Genomic DNA, 26,565 nt, shown 5'->3' with positions numbered 1-26,565 from the left:
ACCCATTCTTTCCACCCACCACCCCACCAGCCCCCCTCCCCCCCTTGCCACTTGGGCCAGACAGCAAAAGCCACTTCGGCTAAACTTCGTTCTTCAGCGTTACGGGGGGAAAAGGTCCGAGATCAGACTCGCTCTTGGGAGGGACGGCTAAGGCCAGAGGTGGGGCAGGGGCAGGAAGGAAGGCAGGCACCCTCCCCTCCTCCTGGACCAAGCAGGCATTGTGGTGGGAGGACAGCTGAGGGCCACGGGGAAGAACGGGCCCGAGCTGGGCGGACTGAAGGGGAGGGCTGTGAGAGGGGCAACTCTCCGAGGCAGAAGGTCACTGAGGGGCGGGAAAGGGTTGCTCCCGGATGCCGGGGAGGGGTCAGTTCTCATAGAGGGCAGCTGATCTCAGGAGCTCTTCAGTTTTTCCAGGGAGCCATTGGGGGGAGGTGGAGCCTCCAGACAGGAGCACGGTCCTGAGAGGGGGGCAGGGGCTGGGGAGCAGGGTCTGCGGGAAACCTGGGGGAGGGGGCCAGGCCACGTGTCCCGGGGAACAAGCCCGCAAGGGGCAGCAGGGGGGCAGGCGCCCAATACAGTGGTAAGCTGCCCTCTCACCCCTGTCCTGGGGGTGGGGAAGGGGACCACGAAAATTTGAGGAGGCTCCTCGAAGCCCGGGGGGGGGGGTCTCTGCTCCCCCGGGCCCTCAGGGGAGGGGGGCAGCCAGCCGATTTTGAGGGGGCTTTCTGCGGGAAAGGGGAGGGGGACGCCTGGGGTAGTTTCCCGGGTAGGTAATGTGTAAGTGGAGGGGTCTTTCCTCGGGGACCCCGCCCCCTCCTCACCCCGGAGCCGCGGGGTCCAGCTCCGTGTAGCGCTCGCTCCTACTCCAGCTCCTCCTCGCCGCGGCCGAAGGGGGGAAAATGGCTCCGGCTCCGGCTTCGCCTCTTAAAGGGCCCGAAACACCGGCCGGGAAATCCCACAGCCCAAGCCCCGCCCCCCCCGCGGACAGCCCATAATAACCCCAACCAACTCCAACCCTCCCCAGTCCCCTTCCCCCCACCCTCCACCCTCCTCCCAGGGTCTCCCCGGCAACGCCCGCCCCCTCGTCGCCCCGGTAACCACTGGCCCCGCCCCTTCATCGCTCGCGCGCGCGTGTCACCGGAGCAACCGCCCACCTCCCGGACATCCCATAATACTCGTGGACTCCCCCACTTCCATACACATGCATGCCAGAGTTAGGGGCATCCCATAATATTCAGTTCCTTTGCAACTCAACCCTTTCTCCCCAAACATCCCATAATAACCATTCTCTTGCCAACTTCCCCACTCTAACCCCCCAGGATTGACATCCCATAATGATCCCTCTCACCCCTCCCTCTCCATGGCCATCCCATAATAACCACCCCTCCTAGCACTTCAGCCTTACATCCCATAATACTCACCCCCCATCCCCCACAGACATCCCATAATAACCACCCTCTATCCACCCCCAGTTTGACATCCCATAATATCCACCCTCGCCCTCTGCAACAACGGCCATTCAGGGCCCCCTCCCACACACATCCCATAATAACCAGTCTCCCCCTTTCTATGTAGCCATCCCATAATAACCAGCCCCCTGGTAGCTCCCCCCAGCCCCTCCAGGCTAGTATCCTGTGATAGTCTCACCATCATCATCCCCATCCTTTACACACTCCCTCTGTAGCCTACCAGCCCATAATAATCCCTTCCCTGTATGCAGATGTCCCATAATGATCAGCACCCTCACTGTCACCCCACAGATGGACATCTAATCACCTTCTTTCCTCAAGACATCCCATAATAACACAACTCTCCCACCCCAACCCAGATATCCCATAATAAACACCAGGGGCAGCTGGGCAGCCAGACATCCCATAATACTCCCAGAAACAACCTAGTGTCACATCCCATAATATCTCCCCCCATCCCCTTCCAGCCAGGCAGCCCATAATACTCACATTCATACCTCCCCCATCTCCAGACACACAGTCCATACTAATCATCGGGAGCAGGGAGGGCGAGGCAAGGCTGCCCACACTGTCCGGCCTGCCCACACACACACACACACACACACACACACACACACACACACACCTCTACTCCCCTGAGCCACAACTCTATCCTGGAGGGACAGTCTCTGATGTCCTAGACCCTGGCCTCCTAACTCTAGTGTCCTGACACCACCCAGCCTGGACCCTCCCCAACAGGGGACCGCCTGGAGCCCCACCTAAAGGCATGGAAAACTGGAGGCTTCAAAGGCCTCCATTCCACTGCTAGTCCTGGTGAGGCTGACCCACCTGCGGTCCAGTCCCAGGTCCATGAGCCACATTCATGGTGCTTCCTCTCCTGGCTTCCCCAAGACATTGGCAGGGCCCCATGCAAGGACTAGGATCACCTCCAGGGCTCTCCTCTTCCCCACCCTCCAGCCCCTGGTCTTGCTCATCAACAAGCCCAGGCAGCTCCTATATGTTTTGTGGACGGAGGCCCCTCTCCACACCCCCAGGAGTAGGCACTTTAGCTGCTTATCCACAGCCCATTGTACACTCATTAATTCATTCATCTGATACTTATTGTGCCAGGCCCAGGAGTGATCACTGAAACACCTTGTCCGCCCTCCAGGAACCGACAGTCTAGTAAAGGATAGGAGAGCCACACTACTCTATAGTGAGAGGGAAGCACCCAGCTGGGGGAGTGCAGAGAAAGCCATAACTTGGCCACTCACCTGGGATTTCCAGTCGCACATCACCCATCTCAACTCTTCTCTGCCATCTGGGACTCCCATGGTGAATCTCCGATGGCTCTTATCCCAGGGAGGCTCCAGACTGGCCTCACCTCCAGTTGTGTCATGGCAGCCTGTTAGCTGCATTAAGAAACATTTCATCTCCCCTGAACCCCCCCCCCCCAATCCTATAATATGACCATTTCCCTCAAAATCCCATAATGTGCTAGATGGTTCCATTACTCTATCCTGGAGGCTCAGGAGCCAATCTTTTTCAATGACTTTTTCATTATCTTATCCCATAATGCGCCTTGTTATGCCCATTCAACTAGTCCATCCTCCAACCCTATCTGTTCCTCCTTCCCTAGGATAGTCTCTAATACTCTATCATTTCCAGCATATGCTTCAACCACCATCAACATGCCATCAAAACTTTCTCAGCCGGGAGCTATTGTAACAAGTGGCATTTCTACCTACTATACAAAGTGGCCATCTTTGTCAACACATTGTCCCCACCCTGTATTCCTCCCCTGGAAACCCTGCCCTAGAAAATCCCTGAGGCCTCTTCCCCATCTCCAGTTCCCTTTGCCTTTCAGAGATCCTGCACTCCATGGTTCTTCCTTCCACCCCTCATCAAATCTTTTCCTTTCTGTCTGAAAAGCCGCAAAACCCTCAACAAGCAGGCTCTGAATGTCTTGTCTTCAGCAAGCTTCCAGGAGCTTTGCACCCTAAACAGATTTTTCTCTCAGCCTCTTTATCAACTTTAGAAAGCCTGCTTTCTGGAATCTAAATTCTGTGGAAGAATGGGTAGACAGAAGCAGGGCTTTCTAAACTAAAAAATGTGCTCATAACGGGGTGTTAATTCACAGCCTTTTCTTTAATTCCAAGCGCATTTCCCTACACACAGGGCTTCTTATCCAATCTTAGACTTGGTGGATCAGGAAAACTAGCAAAGATGCATTTTACATTCGCACAACTTTCACTTATATCTCTTCTAAGCCCCTTAAACCACAAGGTATCTCTCCCTCTCAGAGCCAAATTCTCCTTGAGAACGACAGAGCAGTCACAGAATCTCATGGTTAAAAGGGACTGCAACAGTTTTTTAATCCAACCTGTAACTGAACATGAATCCCCTCTACATCAGATCTGGCAGGTCAGTATTCTACCTTTCCATGTGAGGGGGAATCCATTACTTGTCAAAACAAGCCATTCCACTTTTAGGTAGTTCTAATTTTTAGGAAGTGTTTTTCTTACAGAAAGACTAAATCTGTCTCTTTCTAACATCCACCCATTGCTCGGAGTTTTACTATCTAGGGCCAAGTAGAAAAATGTTCATCTTTCTTTCACATGAAACCCTAAAACAATTATTATGTCCCACCCTGCATACCAAGTTTTCTCTTCTCCAGGCTAAACACTAGTAACCAACATACTTTCCATTCTACTCAACATCTTAGTCACTCCACTTCTGGGTGATCTGCTTGTAGAGATTCATTCAAAAATGTGATGTATAATAGTCCCGATGTCATCTAACTAGGGCATAAAATAGTGGCAACTATGTCCTTCTTTCTGAACACTGTGCCTCTCTTCATGCAACATGGATGGCATTAGCTTTTATGGCTGTCTGTCACACTTCTGACTCATAATGAGCTTGTAGTCCATTAAAACCCCAAGATCTTTTTCTAATGAATTGCTGACTAATCATGTATCTTTCATCTTGTTTTTGTGAGTTGGTTTTTTAAAAACTCAAGTGTAAGATTTTAGATTTATTTCTATTAATGGAAGACTTGAATAATTGTGGTATATTAATGTAATGGAAAACTACAGTGCAGTTAAAACTGACAAGTGTGAGACTACAAAGAAATCTCGAAGGATATTTATAAAATAATGCAGTGAATAAAAGCAGAACTAAAATAGAATATACATATAAGGACCAGATGATACAAGAGGAAAAGTGAAGGAGAATGAATGGGGTATGGGAAGAACTAAAAAGTTATATCTTCTACATTTAAAACAAAATCACTTTATTATTCATCAAAAGGCATATTTAAATACCTAATGTATGATATTGCTTATAATAAATTAGTTTTTAAGAATTATTCTATTAAATTGTGTCTTATTAGATTCAGCATAACATTCTTGTCTATTGAAATATTTTGGAATCCTGACCATCATATAACATGTTAACTATTCCTTCCAGCTTTGGATCATCTGTACATTTGATAAGCATGCCATCTATGCCTTTATTCAAATCACCGATAAAAACATTCGACATCTGGGACACTTCACTAGAGATCTACTTCCAAATCACTGAATCATTGGGTCCATTGGAACTTTGGCTGTTTAGGTCTAGTCACTCCACCAGTACTGAATCCACTTCACCATACTCATCTAGTCCACAAAGGTAATGAGAGATTTTGTCAAATATCTTCATCAAAAAACCAGTCAGATACTAGGTTTGTTATTTTTTCCTCTGTCTTGGATCCCTAAGTAACCTAATTCTTTGGGTGTCAGTTTCCCCTTTCTAACATTAACATATCCATCCCATCACCTCTCATATATTCAAGACATAGGATTGTTCTTTCAGTGTTTAATTCAATTAAAAAGACTTAAAAAAAGAGAAATTAAAACACTTATTAAGTATCTGGTGCTTAAGATATTTCAAGGTACTATGCTGGTTGCTTGGGATAAAAAGGGGGAAAAATAAAATTTTCCCTGCCCTCAAGGATCTTATGTCCTCTTGGAAAGATAAAATATGTAAATATAGGATAATTTGAGATAGAAGACAGTACTGACTTGAAGGATACAAGTTAGGAGAGGCCACAAAGAGCACATGGTACCTAAGCTGCCCCTGAAAGAAGTGGAGCACGATAAAAAACCTGGATGAGGAGGAAGAACACTCCAGGATTGAGGGATGGTTCTGAGAGAGGAGATGGAAAGCCAAGTTCAGGTAATAGGTTAGTAGTCTAGTTTGTTTGAAATATAAAATGCATGAAGAAGAGTAATAGAAAGAATTTGAAAATTAAATGGAAGCCAGATTGTAGAGGCCTTAAATGCCATGCTGAAAACCTTGTAATTTTATTATAAAGAGAAAGACCTACTAAAGATTTTTGGCACAGTAATAACATGGTCAGACATGTTTTAGGAACATTAATTTGGCAGCTATGTGGAGAATGATTTGAAGAGGGTAGAGACTGGAAGAAAAGATACAAATTTGGAAACTATTGCAGGTGTTCAGGTCAGAGGTGATGAAGGCCTGAACTAGGGAGGTGGTAGTATGAATGATGAGCAAGAGAATCAATAAGAGAGATGCAGAAGCAAGATTAAAAAAAAAAACTTGAGAAATGATTGAATATGGAAGGTAAGGGAAAGGACAGAGTAGAGTATGATTCCTGATTATTTGAGGTATCCTCCATAGAAATTAGCAAGTTTGGAAAGAAGGAAATGTTTGAGGTTAGCAGGGAAAGAAGTGAGTTCCATTTTTGACATATTGCATTTGAGATACCAATAGGACATTAAGGTAGCAATACCCAGACAGCTAATGATTCAAGATTAGGACTCAGGGAAGATCAGAGAGGGAACTGATGAACTCTGAATACAGATTGAAGTATCTTTTTTTTTACTTAAAAAAATCTCAGGTAAGAAATTGGGTCTGGAGATATAGATGCTGGAGTTACCTATTATAGAACTTATAAATTCACCCATGAGAGAAGATGAGATCAGAGAACTAAGTATAGAAAGTAAAGAGAAGATGGCTTAGGATAGAGTCCTGGGGACTCCCATAGTAAGGGAAAGAGGACAGGAGACGCAAATAAGATTCAGGATTAAATTAAACAGGTAGGAAGAAAATCAGGAATAAATAGTGTCATAGAAATTAAAGTACCGAGAGTATCAAAAAGTAGTATCACCAACGTAGTATAAGAAACTAAATTTAGGGGTTTGATTAAATATGAGAATTCTAAAGTAATATTATGGTCACTGACTTAAAGATATAACTTAAGTAGAAAATTACTTTAGTAGCTTTATTTACAAAGAGGTAGGAAGAGTAAAAATGGAAAAAAGGTAGCTAAAGAGAGACAGGTTTTAACAAGCCTACTAGCCTTTCTCTAGTGAAGTGAGACTTAGCCCCGCAGGGGCATCCCCACATCCGGTGGTGTCTTCAGCTACTCACCCACCCAAGACAAACTCCAAAGGAGAAGACAGAAGGCCAAGTCCTAAGGGGAAGTGCTTCAACGCTGAGGTCCAAAGGAGAAGATCCAGGAGCAGTTCTCTAAGAAGCAGTTCAAGAGCCAAGGTCCTAAGTGGAAGCCGAAGTCCCAGTCCAAAACCACCTCCAAGAGGCAAGTCACCAGCCTGAAAATCCCTAGACAGGAAGTTCAGGACTTTTTATAGTCCTTTTTCCACATCACTTCCTGTCCCTTCCTCTACTTTACGGTAACCAATTGCAGTCTTCCAATTTGCTTAACACGGCCCAGGGGGTGGTCAGTCATCTCTGGAGTTGTCACCCACTTTAGCAAGTGACTTTCGAACACTCTTATTGTTAACAGGAACTTTTTGTTAAGAAGGGGTACTTAAGTTTTTGATTGATTAACTTAAAAATTGCTGATTGATAGACAAAGTTTGATTCACTCTTCACAGTAGAAACTGAAGAAAGGTTAAGAAATGCTAGACTGAGGGAAGAGATTACTTGTTCTGTCTTTGTATTCCTTAAAGCACTATCTTTTAACATGATGAGTATTTAATAAATGTTGACTGAATTTGATTGGATAAAAAAGAAATAGTTGATAACCTTGGAGAGAGCAATTTCAATCAGATGCTTGTCTTAATACTGTGAGCAGACCAAGAAATTTTAACTTGGAATATCCTTGATTATGAATTTAAAAATTGGCAAGTTTTACTGTGCATTCACCTCTTTCCTTTTATTTCCTCATTGATGTCTCTATCCACACATATGACTACGAATTATGCAGTAGTTCTTTTACTTTTCTATTCTTTAGTAAATATTCAGACTCTCTTGAAACAAATCATGTCTTGTTGTCCTGTGGTTGTTTTTATCTTTTCCTCCCATTTTCTTTATCCTCTATCCCTTCACCCATCTTTTCATATATCCCAGTCTTTATCTGTTTCCATCTGGGATCTCAGAGTCCTAAAAGATCTTGAACCTTAGGGAGCCAGAGGCACAAAAGGACTTATGGTGGGGACTGACAAGAGGACCTCTACTTCTTCCACCTAAAGCTATTTTTCTGAATTGACCTCCCTCCCCCCAATCTTGGGTTAAAGGAAGCCCTAGGGTTATTTGTTGATGCAAATATAGGGAAAGGACCCCTTTGGATCTGGATCTATCCCTCAGCTCCCCAGCATTAAGTTGACAAGATATGGGAGTTGATCCATACCCTGCTCCCAGTACCACTGGGTATCACAGGAGGTGGCATCCCCTTGTTGTTGTTGCTCAATCCTCTGCGCTTCTTTGTGACCCTAAATCTTAGCTTGCCAATGCTGCCCATGGGGTTTTCTTGGCAAGGATACTGGGGTAGTTTGCCATTTCCTTCTCTAGCAGGTGACATGACTTGCCCAGAGTCCCACAGTTATGGTTCTTTCTATTGCATTTCAGCCAATGCCTTTGTTTTGATTGTGCCCTCTGTTTGATTTTTCATCTTTATAAATATCATTGTCTCAGCTGTCTCTTCTTTATAACTTCTGACTTTCTGTTGAAATCCCAGTCTCTAGGCTTCATAGCCTTAGAGTCAATCTTGGCCTTTCCTCTTCTTCTCTTCTTCATCTCCTGCCAATTGTCATGTCTCCTTGTTCCTGTAACCATACTTCTCATATCAGTCCCCTCCTCTACAGGCACATGGTTGCTAACCTCCTTTGGGCCCTGATTAACTCTAATTTGGATGACTGCAAAATACCTTCCTTATTGGAAAATTGTTGTCTCTTCCGATGTTTCTGATCCCAAAGAACATGGGAAGCCAATGAAATAAATAAGAGGACATCATCCCAGCTCTGTTGTTTAACATCTTTCATTCAGTTCAATAACAAGCAGTGAGCTCTGGTGGGTCCTATGCAAAGACAAAATTGCAATAAGACCATTCTCTTTGACCTCTCTGCAGCCTTTGGCACTGTGGGTCACCCCCTTGTCTTCTTGCTGGGATTTCAGGACAGCCCTCTCCCCCATTTCTCCTCCTATCTCTCAGACCACTCCTTCTCCAACTCCTTCCCAGGATCCTCCTCCTCTAGCCCAAAGTGTCCCTCGGGATCCTGGCTCTTCTCCCTCTAGCTAACTCCAGTGAAGGATCTCATTGGCTCCTAAGAATCTAATTCCATCTCTACACAGATGACTCCCCACTCTATGTATCCTGACCTAGTTTCCCTGCCCACCTCCAGGCTCACATCTCCTCCTGCATTTCAGACATCTTGAACTAACTCAGTGAGTCTAAGACATAACTCTAAACGCTCCCTCCTCTTTTCTGACTTCTCTCTGACTGTCGAGGGCAACAGGTTTACAGTCTTGGTGTTAGCCTCAACTTCTCACATCTCTGAGACAATCTGTTGCCAAGGCCCGTCAGTTTCACCTTTGCAACATCCGGGAACACTTGCCTTCTCTCCTCCATCACCGCCTGCATTCTGGGACAAACCCCCTTCTCAAGTCTGTCCCAACTCTGACCCACACTATATTCAGTCAACAAAGGAATTTTCCTTAAAGTACAGGTCAGACTAGGTTATCCCCCTATGCAAGGAATTCTCTGGTTCTCAAATATCGCCTCCAGGATCAAATTCGGAATCCATAACCCAGTCCAGTCCCACCTTACCAGTCTGATTTTTTTTTTTAAACCCTTACCTTCCGTCTTAGAGTCAATACTGTATATTGGCTCCAAGGCAGAAGAGTGGTAAGGGCGAGGCAATGGGGGTCAAGTGACTTACCCAGGGTCACACAGCTGGGAAGTGGCTGAGGCCAGATTTGAACCTAGGACCTCCCGTCTCTAGGCCTGACTTTCAATTCACTGAGCTACCTAGCTGCCCCCACCAGTCTGATTTTCTTGTTCACATCCTTCAGCTCCCAGCAATTTTTTTGGTTGTCCTCTATTCCCACAATGCCTTCCTTCCTCATCTCTGCCTACTGGCTTCCTTCAGGCCCAACCTAAAATCCCATCTTCTAGTGGAACCCTTTCCCAGTTCCTCTCAATTCTGGTGCTTTTTCTCTTTTGATTATTTCCCACTTATCTTGTATGTACATATTTGTGGGCTTGTTGTCTCCCATTAGATTGTGACTCCTTGAGGTCAGGGACTATCTCAAGCCTCTTTGATTCTCCAGTCTTTGCCCAGTGTCTGGCATGTAGTAGGTGCTTAGTAAATGTCTATGGACTGGCTAACTGCCCTCAAGAAGATTATATTTTAGGTTGAATTTCTTTGTTGTTGTTGTTTTCTCATTTTCCTGCCTTTTTCTTTTCTTTTAATTAAAAAAATTGTTCAAGCTGGGCTCTGTAACTGTGGTAAAGGGAGTACTGTTCCCAGCTTCAGCTTCTTTGTGCAGCTGCCTTCAGAGCTGGCATTGGGAATCTATCTGCTTTCACTTCTTCCAAGGTGGTATGAAGTAAGGAGAGCCGGGTTTAATATTCTCCTGGATTGTGCTCTGGTCTCTGAGTAACTCCAAGCATTCTTTTACCCCCTTAGAACTGTGACCAGGATCCCCTGCTCCCCTGTGGTTACAAGTGCTCAAGTGTGCTAGTGTTCCCCCTCACCCTGCCACTGTGCCCCTGGACTGAGACCTGGTTCTGCAGATGAGAAATGCAAGAAGAAACCTGCACCCAGAGCCAGCAAATCTCTTGTAATCTCCTTCTGAGTTGTCCAACCCCTCTTACCATCTGTGACTGAGAGATCTGGAAGCCTTGGCTCCTGCTTCACTTGTACTGGAGGCCTGTTGCCTCAGTAGGGCCTGCCTTGGCACATGGCATTCCATCTCTCTGCCTGTGTGCTAGATCCCTCATGCTGTTGTTCTAAGTTGTTTTGAGCTCAAAAATGACTTCACCGTGTCCTTTTGTGGGTTATATTGCTCCAGAATTATGTCATTGCTTTTTGGAGGGTAGAAATCAGATAAGTTTCTGTACCTTCACTGACATCTTGGCTCTGCCCCCAAGATTATATTCTAGGGGACACATGTTCATGGATAAGTAAACATACATATGTGTGTGTGTGTGTGTATATATATATATATATATATAAATTTGAGGAGGAAGTGGACACCAACAACTAGATGGATGAGAAAAGGCTTCAAAGAGAAGATGGCACCTGAGCTGATTCTTGAAGGAAGCTAAGGAGACTAAGAGTAGGAGATGAAAAGGGAATGCATTTCAGAAATGGAGGAAAACCTTTGCAAATGAAAAGAGGGAGGAGGAGATGGCATGTCAAGGTGGGAGAAGTCATCTAGTTTGGCAGAAATGTACCATGTGAAAGGGGAATAATACAAAATGTTTGAAAAGGTTATAGGATTGAAGTTATGGTAGGCTTTTAAACAATAGGTCAAAGGGTTTATATTTATCCTAGAGGTAATAGAGAGCCACCAAAAGATTTTTGAATAGGATAGTGACCTGGTCAGATTTATGTTTTACAAATATTAATTTGGCTAAGTGAAGAATGAATTGGGAACTAGAGCAAGGTAGCCCATTTCAAAGGTTTCAGAATAAAGTCAGGGGGTCTATATTTCCATAAGACTGTTGCTTGAGTCTTTGTGATTTCTATTTATCCTTCTTGTTTCCCCCTTGTTATCCTTACCCCATGATACCCTTTAGGATAAATTATAAATATATCACCAGTATGATTGGTCCCTAGAGACAGGTAGTAGGATAGTCCCTTGGATAATATACCCAGTCAAGGTAGTACCTCTAGCTGGTTATCTTAGAGTTCTGTTTCCTTCCCATGGGACAGAGGAGAATGGAATGAGGAGAAGGTCCCAGGAGAACAATCAGAAAAAGTTGAGCATGGGATCTAGAACACATATGCCTGACAAGACTCCTCCTCTAAACCCTTCCTTTAGAGGACAATGATAAAGCCTTTTCATAAGAAGTCTAAAGGAATCTTTCCACCTCTCCATGGGCAAGTTGACTTGGAAGGATGACAAATGGAAGAGTCCCTGACTCGCTGTACCCTGAGAAGGTCAAGGGAATGGGAAGTCAGCAGGCAAACCATTATACCTGAGGGATGGGTCAACTGGGCTAGTGACTGACCCAGGTTCAACAACAAGCTCTTTTCCTACAAATGGCAGCTCCATGCAGATACTTGCCCCAGAAATAACCAGATGCTCCAGGGCTCCTCCTTTAGAACCTAGGGAGAGCCGAGGAGAGGGACCTGATCCCCCTGGGGCTTTCCGGAATGAACCCTTCGCCAAGGCAGGAACAGAATCTCCCTAGGAGTCCACCCTGGGGTCGTACTAGCTGGGGAGGGCTTGGGGGGGTCCTCTTCAGGACAGCTGTTCTCAAAGGGTCCTCCCTACTTAGCTACTCCTACCAGCATCCTGGGTCTGGCTCTAGGTGTCTTCCCACCCACTCCTGTTTTTAACTTCTCGGCTCCCTGGCCCTTTCTCTTTCAATTCTCCCCTTCTCTCCTAAGCTTCACCTACCCCGAGCGGCCCCACCCAGCTGTGCCGGGCACATCCCATAATAGTCAGCCCTCTTCCCCACCCCCCTCCAAAAAGAGGCGGTCATCCCATAATAGCCACCCACAGGAGACATTCCTCGGTGACCGCCCCCTCCCTGTGGAGCTGCCGGGAGCCGCCATCCCATAATAGTTGTCTGCCTGTTTTACTGGTTACTGCTGCGAAGGGAGCTGGGGAGGGAAGAGGGAGGAGGAGGGAAAGGGCGCCGGGGTCTCCCCTGGGGAGGAGGATAGAAGGATTAGGCTGGGGGTGGGGACAGGTAAAGGGGAAGGATGGACAGGTGTGGGGAGGGACCAACGATCCCCCTCCGCCCCCGTTACCTTGGAATGGGGACCCCCCCCTCCACCCTAGAGGTGGCGACACGTCAGAGAAACTGCTGGGACAGTTTCGAGAAGCCGAGGTGGGGGGGAGGGGGCTGATTATCAGGTGTTCCCCCAAGGAAGACAATGGTTTGAGGGAAAGGGTTGACCTTAGAGAGCGCAGGGGGAGGGGCCGAGAAGAGCTTTCTTATCCTCCCCACTCTGCACCATCATCCCATAATAATCCTTCAACCCCACTCCCCCTCCCACACGCACACCATCCCATAATATTTCCCAGAGAGGCAGTCCTGCAGTAGGTACAAAGAAGCATCCCATAATAAGCTTCCCTACCCCACCCCTTCCACTCACCAGGCTACCCCCCCTCGGTCACATGCAGTCAGTGCCAACCCCCCCTCGCTCCCCCCTCTGGCCACCAAAGGCCTTGCCAGCCCATAATACTCCCTCCTCCCCCTTCCTCCCCCCCTTCCCACCCCGCACCCCTTCCTCCTGCCTCCAGTTGGATCTGAGCCTCACCAGCCCATAATATTGGCCAGTCTCCTAAGACTGCTCCAGCCCATAATACTCTCCATGTCTCCTAAGGCCTCTCCATCCCATAACATTGCCAGAAGCCTGACCTGTGGGCCAAATCCCAAGTCTGTTCCACACATCTCCGCTGTGTCAGCACTGGTCTCTCTCTCTCCCTCCTTCCATCTTCCCTCCATCTAGCTCACCCTTCTCCACACTCCTTCCAGTCCTTTTGTCCCCGACTGCCTCCCCCAACCCACCTCGCTGCCTTGGTCCCAGCCACATCTCTGATGTCCTCCCTCGCCCTTTGTCCTCGGTCTGGTCCTTCCCAGCTTTTCTCCTTTCCTTTTCCTTTATTTCCTGGAAGCCTCAGGGGCTAGGTAGGGAGGTAAATGGCCCCAGAGGCCATTGGGGCCCTGCCTCGTGGCTCCTGGAATAACCTGCATTTCAGAGAGGCTGCCCTCCCAAAGACCTTTCCCATAGGACCTGTCATGGGCCCGGCCTGCCCATACTCTCTTCTCCAAGCCGGAAGCCCCACCAGCAGATGCCCCCTCTCATACTTGCTCTGGGGTCCCCAGTGGCGAGGTATCAACCACAGGATTCCCAACCCTTTGCAATATGCTTTTCCTTTGGGGGCCTTGTCTGCCTCCCACGCCTAGTGCAAGCCACCTCTTCTCCATCATTTCTGTAGGACATGTTTACGGCTGGGGCAAATAAGGTCGGGCGGAAAGGCCTGGCTTTGAATCTCATCTCGTGACTTCCTGTGTGGCCTTGGACAAATGGCTTCACCTTTATGAATTTTAGTTTCCTTACTCATCAAACGGCCAAACAGTTCATAAGATCATCCTGAGGATCAGAGACAACTGGTTGAAGAAAGCTCAGTCAAGATGATCTACTATTCTTTTCAGGAAAGTTCAGGCTTCTTTGTCAGGCATTGGAGGCCTTTCGCAGTGCCTTTCCAGCGACATCTCGCGGAATCACAGCTTTGGAAGGACCCTCAGAGGTGGCCTCGGCCTCCGTACCTGTGTGGAGTCCCCTCCACAGCACGGCCAGCCACTACTGTGGTCTAGCCCTTGCTTCAAGATCTCTAATAAGGGAGGAACCTACCACCTTCACAGCAGTCCATTCTACTTGGAAACAGCTCTGATAGCTAAGAAAAGTTGTTATTCCAAGCCTAAATCTGCCTGTCTGTAACTTGTACCTATTACTCCTAGTTCTGCCCTATAAAGCCAAGAGGACCACCAGAGGATGTTAAGTGGCTAGGTGAAGTGAGAGCCAGGCCTAGAGATGGGACGTCCTGGGTTCAAATCTGACCTCTGACACTTCCTAGTTGGGTGACCCTGGGCAAGTCACTTCACCCCCATTGCCTAACCTTTACCCCTCTTCTGTCTTGGAACCAAAATACAGTAGTGATTCTAAGAAAAGAAGGTTAAGGGTCTAAAACAAATAGACAACTATCATATTGCCTGCCTCCATATCTCTTTTCCAGCCTGAACAGTAAACTAATATTACTTTCCACCAACCTTTATTTATCCTGTTCTCAATATGTGAAATGTTTTTCTCCTCCTCTCTTTACCTATTAAATTGTTATACCTATCAAAAAAAAAAATAAACTCTCACTTTAGAGTAGAATCAATACTTTGCATCAGTTCCAAGGAAGAAGAGTGGTAAAGCCTAAGCAATAGGGATTTAAGTGAGCTAAGACATATCTGAGGTCACATTTGAACCCAGGACCTCTCCTTTCTAGACCTGGCTCTCCATCCACTGAGCCACCTAGCTCCCTCTGGACCTAACTTTTAAAATCCATCTCAGATATCCACTCCTCTCTGAAGCCTTGGCCCCTCTCCTCAGAGTTCTCAATTTCTCCCTGCCCCTTTCCAAATGCACTTACGGTGTATTATAGTTCATTGTATAAGTATCATATCCATATATTCGATTGTAATCTTCCTGAAGACAGATGGTTTTTCCTGAACTTTGCCTGTTCTTTAGCATCTAATGGAGTCCTCTGAATAGGACGTGTCCTTAAACATTTATTGAATGAATGAATGAAGAATTCATTTTCTTTCCTTATGGTGGAGAACATAATTGACTAATGAAGAAGAATCAAGGCTCATGTCTGAGGCTCCAGGAGGAGGCAGCTTTTTTTTGGCCAGAGGTCAGGAGAGGTTGTTCTCCCTGCCACCTCCATCCCCGCTGCATCCAACATGGGACCGATTTCCCCAGTGTTCTGTGGACTAAATCTACATTTCTAATGAATCTTTTCTGGCAGTAGGGAGGGGACCCAACAAACTCTGAAAACAAAATTGAAAAAGCTGACATGCTCCTTTAGGGGGCTCCTGCCTGAATCCACTATTTTCCTCTACTCTAGAGAAACTCAAGAGTGCAAAGCAGACCTGGCTTAAATGGGGCTTCATGTGATTCATGAATGGGGAAGAGGAGGCAGGGTGTGTGTGTGTGTGTGTGTGTGTGTGTGTGTGTGTGTGTGTGTGCACATGAGGGTGCACTGGGGAGCTTGCACAGGGGTGTTAATATGAAAATGAAGGAGAAATTAGGGGCAGGGATGGAGCTAGAGAGGCAGCTACATGGGACAGCAGTGCGAGCACTGGGCCTAGAGTTGAGAAGACTCATGTTCATGAGTTCAAATCTGGCCTTAGACACACTTAACTGGCTTGTGACCCTGAGCAAGTCACTTCACCCTGGTTGCCTTAGGTTCTTCATCTGTATAATGAGCTGGAGATGGAAATGACAAATCACTCCTGTATCTTGGCCAAGAAAACCCCAAATGAGGTCCTAAAGAGTTGTTTCAGGTGGACAAGTTGGAGAAAGAATAAAATGGCATCTAGGGCACAACAGGGATCTAGTAAGAGGAGTCTCTGTCCTTTCAGATAGATATCAGAGTCAAGATTTTGTCTTCCTTCTTCAGATTTGTTTCCTCACGAGATCTCAAGACTAAGGTGTGTAAATCGTAGGATAGGAGATTTACACCTGGAGGGAATCACAGAGGAGCCCTATCTCCACTCCTCATTTTACAGAGGAGACCCCGAGAGTCCCATAGGGAGTAAGTGACAGAAGTAGGATTTGAACCCAAGTCATCTGACACCAAACATGGTGCTTCCACTGCATCCCAATGCCTCTGGAAGAAGGGAAGACACAGGGAAGAGAGAAGGCAATTAGAATGGATTTTTGAGCTGGAATTTTTTGAGTAAAGAAATGAGGTTAAAAAGAAATTCAAAGCCCAGAGCACCGGAAGAGGGGCGAAGAGGCAGAGGGGACCCAGCTGCACTTGGCATCTCAGATTCTCCATGAAAAACTGAGATCCCTCCTGCTAAGAGAGGCCGCTCCATGACTCGTTTTGGCTGCCCCGTTGGGGTGACTGAAAAGAGCCCACATAGCAAAGGGAGCCTGTATTTTTTGAGGTAGGGGCTTGCACTGTGCCAGGAAGAGTGCCACCCTTGGCTCCCAGGGGCAGGAGGAGAGCCACCAAGGGCACCAACCAGCCGCAGTCCTTCCAGTCCAACAGGAGGGGGGGGGGGGCAGAGGGATCTGGGCCACTTCTCTGCTTTGGCCACCAGGGGTCATTTTACCCTTAAAAATCATAGAGTTTGCAATGACCTCGAAAGGACACACAGGAGACCCTGGCGAAGCCACAATGACACACATAGAAACACACACACGCAACGCTGGGCAACATAGGTCTGGAGAAGGATACGTGGAAAAGAAACAGGCAGTGACACAAAGGCAGGAGATACAAGCAACACCTGGGACAGTCTTGTGGGGCTGGAATCTTCCAACGGGTGTGTGGGTGGTTGGGGGGAGGGGGCATGTCAACAGTCCCTCCTGCCTATGGGAGCCCCCCCAGTCCCCCCTTCCAGGACAATTCCTGACGTCTCTATTTCCTCTCCCTTTCATTTCTCCCCCGACAGCCAGACAGGCTCCTCCCCACCTCCAAAGGTCTCCCCAGTGATGCCTCCTCTGGCGGCCTCCCTCCCTCCTTTGTGTCAAGCCTTGCCCTGTCCCTGCGGTCCCAGGCTTCAGGAAGGTGGCTCCAGTTCTGGCTGGGGGTCCTGGACACGGAAAAGCTCTCCCATGGGCCAGGCACAGAAGCTGATCGGGCCACTGTTGTCCTTAAGGCAGAAGAAACGCGGCAGGTTTTTGGTGAGGTGAGTGTGGGTGAAAAGAGATCCTGAACTCCACCGGAGCTCCCGTTCCTCACCTTTTGGCCCCCAGACAACCCTGCCCTTGCTTCATGGCCCCACTTCAAAGCTCAGGGATGGATTCTTCTAGGCTGCAAAGCAAAAAGGAAATCGACTCTGTAGAAGAGGAGGACCGTTTTCGAGGTGCACTTTTATTAGTTAGTCCTTAGGAGGCCCCAGCCCCCCCAAAACAGAGGAAAGGTCTCCCGGCCCACCAGCCCAGGGATGCACCCTCAAAGAGCAGCGTCCAGAGAGGAGACCTCCGGCTGATTGTTCCCCTGGGGGGCCTCTCCAGGGGCCCAATTCAGAAGCAGACCGTCCAGGTTTCCCTATTTGGGGGCAGGGGCAGGCAGAAAGGACTTCTCTTCTTCTGCCAGACTCCTTCTTCATGCTTATTTTCTGTCCCGCAAACAGGGGCTAAGCCTGAAGCCCGAGTCTGGGCACCAGGTCCCCTCGGGGCCCTGCCGTGCAGTCTCCTAAAGGGGATGAGAAGGAGAGGAAGGGGGACATTCAGCAGGGGCTCTGCTCAGATGGCTGAATCCTTGATGGTGTGGTTGAAGGGCTTCTCCAGAGACAGGGGCGGCGAGAGCAGCTCCCGGTGAGGGGCATCCTCGGGCGCGGCAGAGGCAGCCCCACTCTCGGGGTGCCCAGCAAGTCCCGGAGGCCTGCTGGTGGCTCTGCTTTTGACCCAGCGTGCTGTTCCCAGGCCCCGAAGGGTGTTTCGGAAGCCCTCAGCACTGAAATAGTACACGAGGGGATCTAAGACACAGTTGGCACTGGCCAACAGCACCATCACCACCAACACCTCGCGCACCCTGCTCTGGGCATTGGAGCTGGCATCTACCAGCTTCCCCCGAAGGAGTCCATACACCGCCAGGGTGGCATTGTAGGGCACAAAGCAAAAGAGGAAAATGACCAGGTTAGCCAGCAGAAGGCGCACCGTTTTCCTGCGGCGCTGGCTCCTGGTGGCCCGGGGCCGGGCCAAGGTCCAGAAGACCCGACTGGAAGAGTAGACCATGGCTATCAAGGGCAGCATGAAACCCAGGCCTTCAGCCAGGAGGACCAGGGGCAGGAGCTTGCCCTGCCACAAGTTATCACTGAAGCTCTCGAAGCACAGGTTGACAGTGATGTTCGTAAACTGGCAGGGCGAGGGGGCATGGACCCAAGCAGTAGGCACCGCAAACACCAGGATCAGGGCCCAGACACCCAGGCAGAGCAGTCTCGCCACCATAGGCCGTCGGAGGTGGCGGAGCCTCAGTGGGTGAACGATCGCAACATAGCGGTCCACGTTGATGAGGGCCAAGAAAATACAGCTGCCATACATATTCATCTGGAAGGCAGCCCCCGCGGCCTGGCACAGGAGGTCTGGAAAGGGCCAGTAGTGGAGGGCATAGTAGGAGAGTCGTAGGGGCAAAGAGAGGGTAAAAAGCAGGTCACTCGCTGCCAGGTTACACATGTAGACACTGACCACTGAGTGCACGTGAAGGGCTCGGAGGAAAACCCAGAGTGCCAAGGCATTGAGGGGCAGACCAGCAGCAAGCACCAGGCTGTAGCCCACCAGATGTAGGCGATGGTAAAAGCGGTAGTCGGGGCACATGCGGATAGTCTCATTGGTGGTGTTGGTCCACATCTCCTCCATAGGTGGGCTAAGCAGAGGACATCATCTAGGTTCAAGGCTAGGTTCAAGCTAGGGCTAGGTTCAAGATGGAATAGAGAGAGCAAGGGCATGCCAGATTTTCCAGTGTTCCTCTCTTGTTATAATGGAGACCTGAAATAGGAAAGGAAGTCCAAGTTCAGTAGCCGGAAAAGACATACACTTATACCTAGTGTACTGTCCAGGAGGCAGGGCTTCTTCCTAGTTTTCCTTTTTCCAGAAAGTCCTGAGACCAGATATAAATGACTTGACTTCCTCCTTTCTCTCATTGAAATTAGACATAACCATCCTACTTCCCTTTTCCCCCCTCTCACTGTAAGCCAGGGTCTCTTTAGCTCACATCCACAGCCTGGTCCCTTATCTATAGAATCCTCTGAACACTTAAGTCCTCTGTTTACACTCTCCTGGTAGGCTGACAAACACTCTTTCCATTATATCCCTCTGCAGTTTCTCCAGCGAGATGGCAAGCTCTGGAGGGGGCCAATCTTCTAGTTTCCATCGCTTCCCAGTTCAATAGTTCCAAATCTAGTGCCCCGCCTGTAGTGAGTCCTCCTTGGGATTTGCTGGTTAATCAACACGTCAGTGGCACACAACCACCACATTCTGTACATCCTGCCTCTTAACTGCAGCCTGTCGCACTCACGTCACCTATGTCACAAGTATGGAGAAGATTTGATTTCTGAACAACTTTGTCTGCATCTCACCTTCCTGCCAACTTCTGCTCTAGTTGGAGGGCTTTTTAGCTGCCTTTTTTACGCTACAACTACAATCTGTGACACTTGAAAGGTTTGCTAACAATTGTAAAGTGCTTAGCACAATGCCTGGCATTTAATAAGTGCTATATGAAGGTTAGCCGTTACCATCACTATCATTATCCCTGAGCCTGGCATGTAGTAAGTGCTATCCAAATATGAGCAGTTGTTATTATCTTATATTCTCCTTGGGTTTCCGCAGGTCCTCCTCTCCCAGATACGAATGACTTGTAAACACAGTGCTTGGCACATAGTAGGCACAATTAACAAGTGCCAGTTAATGAGACTTATAAATGAACTAGGGAAACTACTGTTTTAAAAGCAAAACTAACTTTACCCCCAATATAATGGTGAAGCAAAACTAACAGCCCTCATTTTTTGGGGGGGTATATTGGAATTCTCTGAGTTTTCTGAGTTCTGCCTCTTTCCCAACCTCCCCTACTTCCTAGCTTCCCCATCCCTTTCTCTGACTTGACTAGTTCCTAGGGCTGCAGTGGGGCAGGGGGGCATTGTGCCAAGCCGGAATGGGAAAGCGAGGGAGAACTGCAATGAGTGGGGGGAGGAGAAGGGTCTGAAATTCTCCTTCTCTAACGGACACATCTGGTGAAAGAAGGGCCCAGATGTATGTGCAGGGAGGGGGAGGAGGGAGGGCTGGTAGGAGAGAATGGGCCAGGGAGCAGAGAGAGAACAGCTGCCCTAGATCTTAGTGCTGGGGCCTCATCTCAGGAGACATAGCTGAAACCACAAGAAAAGAAAGCCACACCAAGACCGAAGAATGAGCACACAAAGAGAGTGAGATGCAGGCTAAGGAGCAGCTCATAAACCTAGTAAAAAGATATGTACCCATTAAACAGGACACAGAGAAGATCAATCAGCAAGTTTTTATTGAATACTTCCTCTGTACCTACCCAGCATGGGGCTAGAACCTCCAAGAGTCCCTGCCCTGGTGGAATTTACACATACACATACAGACGTGTACTCCTACATTCAAATAGACACAGAAAACAGAGCTGATAACATACCTTCCAGAGAAAGGAGATTTATACCCAGTTGGACAGATTCACTCCTCTTGGGCAACTTCCTCCCTAAATCATCTACACAGATTCCAGCAGGCAGCAACCTTCCTTTTAAGCTCCCAGGCTCTGTCCGGCTTATATCTCCCACCTTCGCCCCAGCCCGAGGGACCAGCGTTCTCACCTGTCCAGTAGGTCTCTGTGAGCCATCTCAGTGCCCTCTGAGCTGGGTTGGGCTCTGCACATTGCTGAGATAAGAGAGGGGGTTGTCCTATAAAGCAGACAGGAAGTGTGAGGGAGATAGCACAGGCTCAAGAATTCCTCCATTCCACCTCAATGGTACCCCATTGGCCAATGGTTATTGGCTGGTATTGGAAAGAAGGAAGGAAAAGCAAAAAGACTTTCTGGGCTGAGTTGGGGAACAAGATGTGTGTGTGTGTGTGTGTGTGTGTGTGTGTGTGTGTGTGTGTGTGTGTGTGTTTCACAAAGAGAAGTAGAAAATCCTTTTTCCAACTTCCTAATTTCTAACAGAAATGCCACTAGCTCATCTCCTACTGGCACAAAATCTGAGGCTCATCCTCTGGCTCCTTGGCTTCCCTCTCTCCAAGTTCATAATTACTAGGTGCCATCCACAGGTTTTAGAAGGACTCTAGCCCTCCCATGTCTCCAGGATTTATAGTCCTCTCTTCCACAACTTTCTAGATTTCAGTAGTTTGAGAAAATGTACCCCTTCCAGTATTATGTAAATATAAATAGTCATAATTACATAATTAGCATATCATGGGAAGGATTAACATATCCCAAGATTGAATTCTGATTTTTCAAGTCCTATTCTGGATTGGCATGGGGTGGGGGGGAACATTATCCAAAGATTCTTCACATCTTGACCACTTGCTGGTATCTCACCACCTTGACAGTTGGGAAATTGCTTATTTTGCCAGCTCTCAAAGTCCTCTTCTCTAGTAAATTGAACCGATTCCCTCTGGTTTAGGTGGAAAGAAATGATAGAAGATACACAGCTGTTTACCCACTCTGGCTGATGTTAATCATATGCTATTTGTCTGGCCCCCTGAATATCCAGGTCTCTGGCACCCTGATGCTTTGGCCCCCGGGTCTGATGCAGATTTTCTGTATACTTCTGTTCTAATGCTTCTGGAAAGCACCCATAAATCACATTCAGCCTCTTGCTGTGGGCATGAGGAGCAGGGGTGATTCCCAGGAGAGGTCTTCCAGATTGAAGGAGGTAGCCCTTTCCCTGGAATAGAGAAATCAGTGACTGGGGGAGGATTTTAGGGGAAAATGAGAGGCAAGGTGAAGCCATAAAGTATGCTAAAGCCTGGAGTTCGAGGACCTGGGTTCAACTGTCTTACTTAGGATCTATGTGACTTTAGGCAAGTCATTTCACACCTCAGTCTTGGTCTCCTCATTGTAAAACGAGGGGGTGGAACTAGATGGCCACTAAGGTCCCTACTGGCTTTGGCTACAGGAGCCTATTAAATGGATTGATTGATCCTTGAGATTTCCTGGTTTCACTGATCACTGAATTTTTGGAAGTTGTAAAAAATTGGGAGAGTGAATCTAGTAATCTCATTATACAGATAAGCTACAGAAGATATAATGTGCTCAAGGTCACACAACTAATTATGAATCAAAATTTGAACTCAGTTCTTCCTTACTCCCAATCTGCTGTTTTATGTACTGCAGCAACTAGTTGACTTATAGAGAATCTTTGGTCTAATTTTCACACTAACCTAACCCAAGCCCAAATCTTCTGCTCTTTACAACCCACAATCCTGTTTTACTTTTTTCCTGCCCTTCCTAACTTCCATTTATTTCTTTTTATCACTCAAATAGCATATTTATTGATTTTTTTTCATTCCACAGGAGTTTAGAACTAGCCTGAGCTCAGATTTTATTTTTTTTAAACAGGCAACAAAGTCTAATAGAGAAACTTAGAGGATCTGAGTCTGAATCTTAGCTTTGCCACCCACTGTGTGACCTTGGTCAAGTCACTTAAACAAGTCTTTAAACAAGCCTCAGTGTCCTCATCTGTAAAATGAGGGGTTTGGACAAAATAATCACTTGGGTCTTTTCTAGGGAAAGCTTTTACTACGCTGACCTTTCTGTTGGCTACCTTGGACATAGTCCATGGTATAGCCTCCTGAGAACTGGCCTTATCTGCTTTCTGGATATTATATATACTCCCTAACTTTGCAACAGCTCAACAATAGATAACCAACCAAGAGGAATGACTATTTCGAGTTATAAAGTGTAACCTTTATGAGAATGTGTTTGATATGAGAGCTCTAGTAAATGTCAGGTCAGGTCAGGTCAGCCCACGCAAAAAGCCCAGCTCAGCTCTCATCTTTTCTATGAAGCTTTCATTGCCTCTCCTCTCCTTTGAACTTCTCTGGTTCCTCATGCTTTGGGGCACAGTTTAATTTTTTTTTATATTTTATTTTCCCAATTATATGTGACGATTTTTAACATATACCTTTTAAAATCATACGGTTCAAATTATCTGCCTTCCTCCCTTCCCTCTTCTTTCCTGGATATGATAAGCAATTTGATCTGAGTTATGCATGTATTATCATGCAAAACACACTTCCATGTTGGTCATTGTTAGAAGAGAATACTCATGGAAAGCCAAAACCTCAAAATAAAATACAAATAAACTAAAGTGAAAAATAGTGTGCTTTGATCAGCATTCTGACTCCCACAGTTCTTTCTCTAGAGGTGGGTAGCATTCTTTGTCCTAAGTGCTTCAGAATTGTCCTGGATCATTGCATTGCTGTTAGCAAAATCTATCACATTTCATCCTTCCACGATGTTTCAGTTACTGTGTATAATGCTCTCCTGGTTCTGCTTATTTCACTCCACATCAGTTCATGTAGCTTTTTCCAGCTTTTTCTGAAATCATCCTGTTCATTTCTTATAGCACAATAGTATTCCATCACCATCATATACCACAATTTGTTCGGCCATTCTCCAATTGAAGGACATCCATTCAATTTCTAATTCCTTGCCACACAAAGAGAACTGCTACAAATATTTTTTGCAGGTAGGACTTTTCTCTCTCTCTCTCTTTTTTAATCTCTTTGGGATGCAGACCTAGTAGTGATACTACTGGATCAGAGGGTATCTATGCATAGCTCTATAGTCCTTTGGGCACAGTTCCAAATTGCTCCCCAGAATGGTTAGATTAGGTGTTTTGTTTTGTTTTTTTGTGCACAGTCTAGTTCTAGACTCTCACATGGTTTCTTCCTCCTCGATATGAGTGAATGTGAAAATTCTTTTAGGATGGACAATGCTCTTGGCAAATTATAGCAAAGAAAGGGAAGAGTTGGTGTCTAGAGAGGAATCCCAATGTTTCCACTTGTTACATAGCATGAGGCTATGTGTCCCTGAGATCTGTGAATTAGTCTGTGAATACCCCAGTTACCTAGTGTACTGGAAAGAGCAAAGGACTCAAATCTAGAAAATCTGAATTTGAGCTCTGTCATTTACTATGCTTGTGAGTATTAGGCAAATTTCTCAGCATCTTTAAACCTCAGTTTCCTCTATAAATTGGTTGATAATATTTATCTTACTTAGCTCATATGGTTGTCATGAAAAAACACTTTATAAATATGGTAAAGTAAAATATTAATGTGAACCATTGTGATTAATCTTTCCCTGGGTCTCCCTACTTCTCCTCATCTCTATTTTCCCAGAACATCAGAATTCAAGAACAAAATGGCCAAAGTCTATGGAAAAGAGCACAGACTACAAAGAAAAGGGTCTAGATAGAAAACTGCCTTTGACAAGTGCCATAAAACATGTCTGCTCCCAAATCTCTTCCTCATAACACCTCCTGATTAGCCCTCTTAGGGCTGTCAGTGTTTCCCACCTTAGTAACCCTAGAGGGGTAGCAGGTTGTTATTAGATCACCCAGTAGATAAAGGGTCTTAGGGGAATAGAACAGATGAGTGAACTTTTTTTTCCCTTTAAACCCTTACTTTACATTTTAGAATCAATACTGTGTTTTGGTTCTAAGGCACAAGAGAGGTAAGGGCTAGGCAATAGAGACTTGTCCAGGGTCACATAGCTAAGAAGTATCTGAGGTCACATTTGAACTCAAGACCTCTCTTCTCCAGGCCTGGCTCTCAATCCATTGAGTTACCTAGCTGCCCTCACCTTTTTTTGAAATCCTTACCTTCCATCTTAGAATTAATACTACGTATTGGTACCAATGCAGAAGAGGGGTGATGTCTAGGCATTGGGGGATAAGTGACTCTCCTAGGGTCACACAGCTATGAAGTATCTGAGGCTAAATTTGAACTCAGGATCTCCCATCTCTAGACTTGGCTCTCCAGCTACCTAGCTGCCCCCTACAAGTGAGCTCTCGGGGACAGGGAGATGGCAGGAAAGTGCCCAAGAACAGGGCACTGATCCAGGAAAATGGAGTTGGGTGGGGCAATGCTAGTGGGAAACACTGAGGACCCTGGGCATTAAAAAGAGTGGAGAAGTAGAGAGTTGGAACAAGGGACTCAAAAGAACTATGCCGAGTTAAGAGACACAAGAGAGGAGGCCCTGGGCCACCCAGGGGGCTTTCTCATGGAGCAGTTTCCTGGATACAAGTCTCAAAACTTCTGGACTTGACAACTCATCTATGAATGGAAGTTTCCCTTTAAGCTGTATTTCATTCAAACATATTCCCATAGAGCAGAGGCCATCATCACCTTCCCCACTGGCTCACAGGCCTAGGGGTGCTATGGGCATTACCATGGGGTTCACCCCTTCTGCCCCCCCCCCAGTGACACCCCCATACCTGTATTTGCCACTGCTCTGCTGATTCCTGGCGCTTGCTTCCGCTGTACTCTTCAAGCTGGGCTGGTAGGACCTGCTCTAGGGGCAGGTTTAAACACACCCACCCCAGCATATCCTGGCATGTCTTTTTCCTGTTGCCAGCACATAACCGATCCCAAGCAGTGGGGAGGGAGACACAGCCACAGAGACATATTTAGATGCACACACAGGAATAGATATATGCACACACAGGAACAGATACATGCAAACAAAGGAACAGACACACACAGAAATAGATATGCACACATGCACCTGCCTCTCCTTGCCCATTTAACAATGCCTTTCCCCGCCTTCAGATAACTCCTCCACAGACACACTTCTTTTCTGGGAAGCTTCCTGCCATCCCCACTTTGCAGGCACCAAATGAATAACCATTGCTTTTGATTCTCTTTGCCATTGCCCTCACATCGTTCTTCCTCTGCGCGTCTTCTCCTTTCGGTGGATTTGTAAGATTTTTTTAGTACACAAGAAGGAACTAAGTGCCACTTAGTCTGGTGGTATTCAGGAATGTCAAAGGTTAATAAAAGGAGCCACACCAATATACACACAACTGAGGACAGAACAACCGTCCATTCAGGAGGCTGGGCAGGGCTTTCTCCTCCTTGGCAAAGGGGTAAGAAATATGAGCTCCCCGAAAATTAAGTAGACCAATGTGCCTTTGCCTCTTGCTTCAGCTCCCATGGATTTGATTATCATCTTTATGTAAATGATTGCTAGAAATATTTATCTAGCCCATTCTCTCCATCAGGAGCTCCAGTCTTATATCTCTAGCTGCCCATGTGTATATTTCAAACGGAATGTCCCACAGGCATCTTAAACTCAACATGTCCAAAACGGAAGTCATAGCTTCCCTTTCAAACCCACAACTTATATAACTTCAATCTATTAGTAATATATAGCTCTGGAGAAGAAAGAA

At 46.9% G+C, this 26,565-nt stretch overlaps 2 protein-coding genes and 1 long non-coding RNA gene across 20 annotated transcripts in view; 1 reads left to right on the top strand and 2 right to left on the bottom strand.

The window, feature by feature from the left end:
* The window catches only part of CHD4 (chromodomain helicase DNA binding protein 4), a 34,198-nt gene extending 33,101 nt beyond the window's left edge, over positions 1 to 1,097 (bottom strand). For 9 of the 15 annotated variants that reach the window (XM_056799230.1, XM_056799231.1, XM_056799232.1 and 6 more), the window contains exon 1: positions 822 to 1,097. The gene's annotated coding sequence lies outside the window, so the exon portion shown is untranslated. The remainder of the gene's footprint in view (positions 1 to 821) is intronic. The other 6 variants (XM_056799243.1, XM_056799244.1, XM_056799237.1 and 3 more) reach the window with 4 other exon arrangements.
* On the top strand, positions 23 to 20,149 carry LOC130454558 (uncharacterized). Of its 2 annotated transcripts, none has more exons than XR_008912185.1 (4): positions 23 to 114; positions 4,917 to 5,120; positions 17,113 to 17,349; positions 19,484 to 20,149. It is a non-coding gene; the product is annotated as an uncharacterized LOC130454558 (long non-coding RNA). The 2 variants fall into 2 exon arrangements; XR_008912186.1 differs by having other exon boundaries at positions 23 to 159.
* LPAR5 (lysophosphatidic acid receptor 5) lies at positions 17,495 to 25,804 on the bottom strand. 3 transcript variants are annotated; one of them, XM_007503652.3, is made up of 3 exons: positions 25,612 to 25,804; positions 20,986 to 21,072; positions 17,495 to 19,150 (listed from the first exon to the last, which is right to left on the bottom strand). In XM_007503652.3, the coding sequence occupies exon 3, from the start codon at positions 19,019 to 19,021 to the stop codon at positions 17,909 to 17,911; it is 1,113 nt and encodes a 370-aa protein (XP_007503714.1). In that variant the 5' UTR covers positions 19,022 to 19,150; positions 20,986 to 21,072; positions 25,612 to 25,804; the 3' UTR covers positions 17,495 to 17,908. The 3 variants fall into 3 exon arrangements, with proteins under 3 accessions (XP_007503714.1, XP_056655228.1, XP_001369528.1); XM_056799250.1 differs by lacking the exon at positions 25,612 to 25,804 and adding an exon at positions 21,829 to 21,936; XM_001369491.3 differs by lacking the exons at positions 20,986 to 21,072; positions 25,612 to 25,804 and adding an exon at positions 20,811 to 20,914.
* Between the last annotated feature and the right edge of the window lie 761 nt (positions 25,805 to 26,565).

The sequence above is a fragment of the Monodelphis domestica genome, chromosome 5 (assembly GCF_027887165.1).
Source record: "Monodelphis domestica isolate mMonDom1 chromosome 5, mMonDom1.pri, whole genome shotgun sequence".
NCBI lineage: Eukaryota > Metazoa > Chordata > Mammalia > Didelphimorphia > Didelphidae > Monodelphis > Monodelphis domestica.
This window is presented reverse-complemented; position numbering and strand designations above follow the sequence as displayed.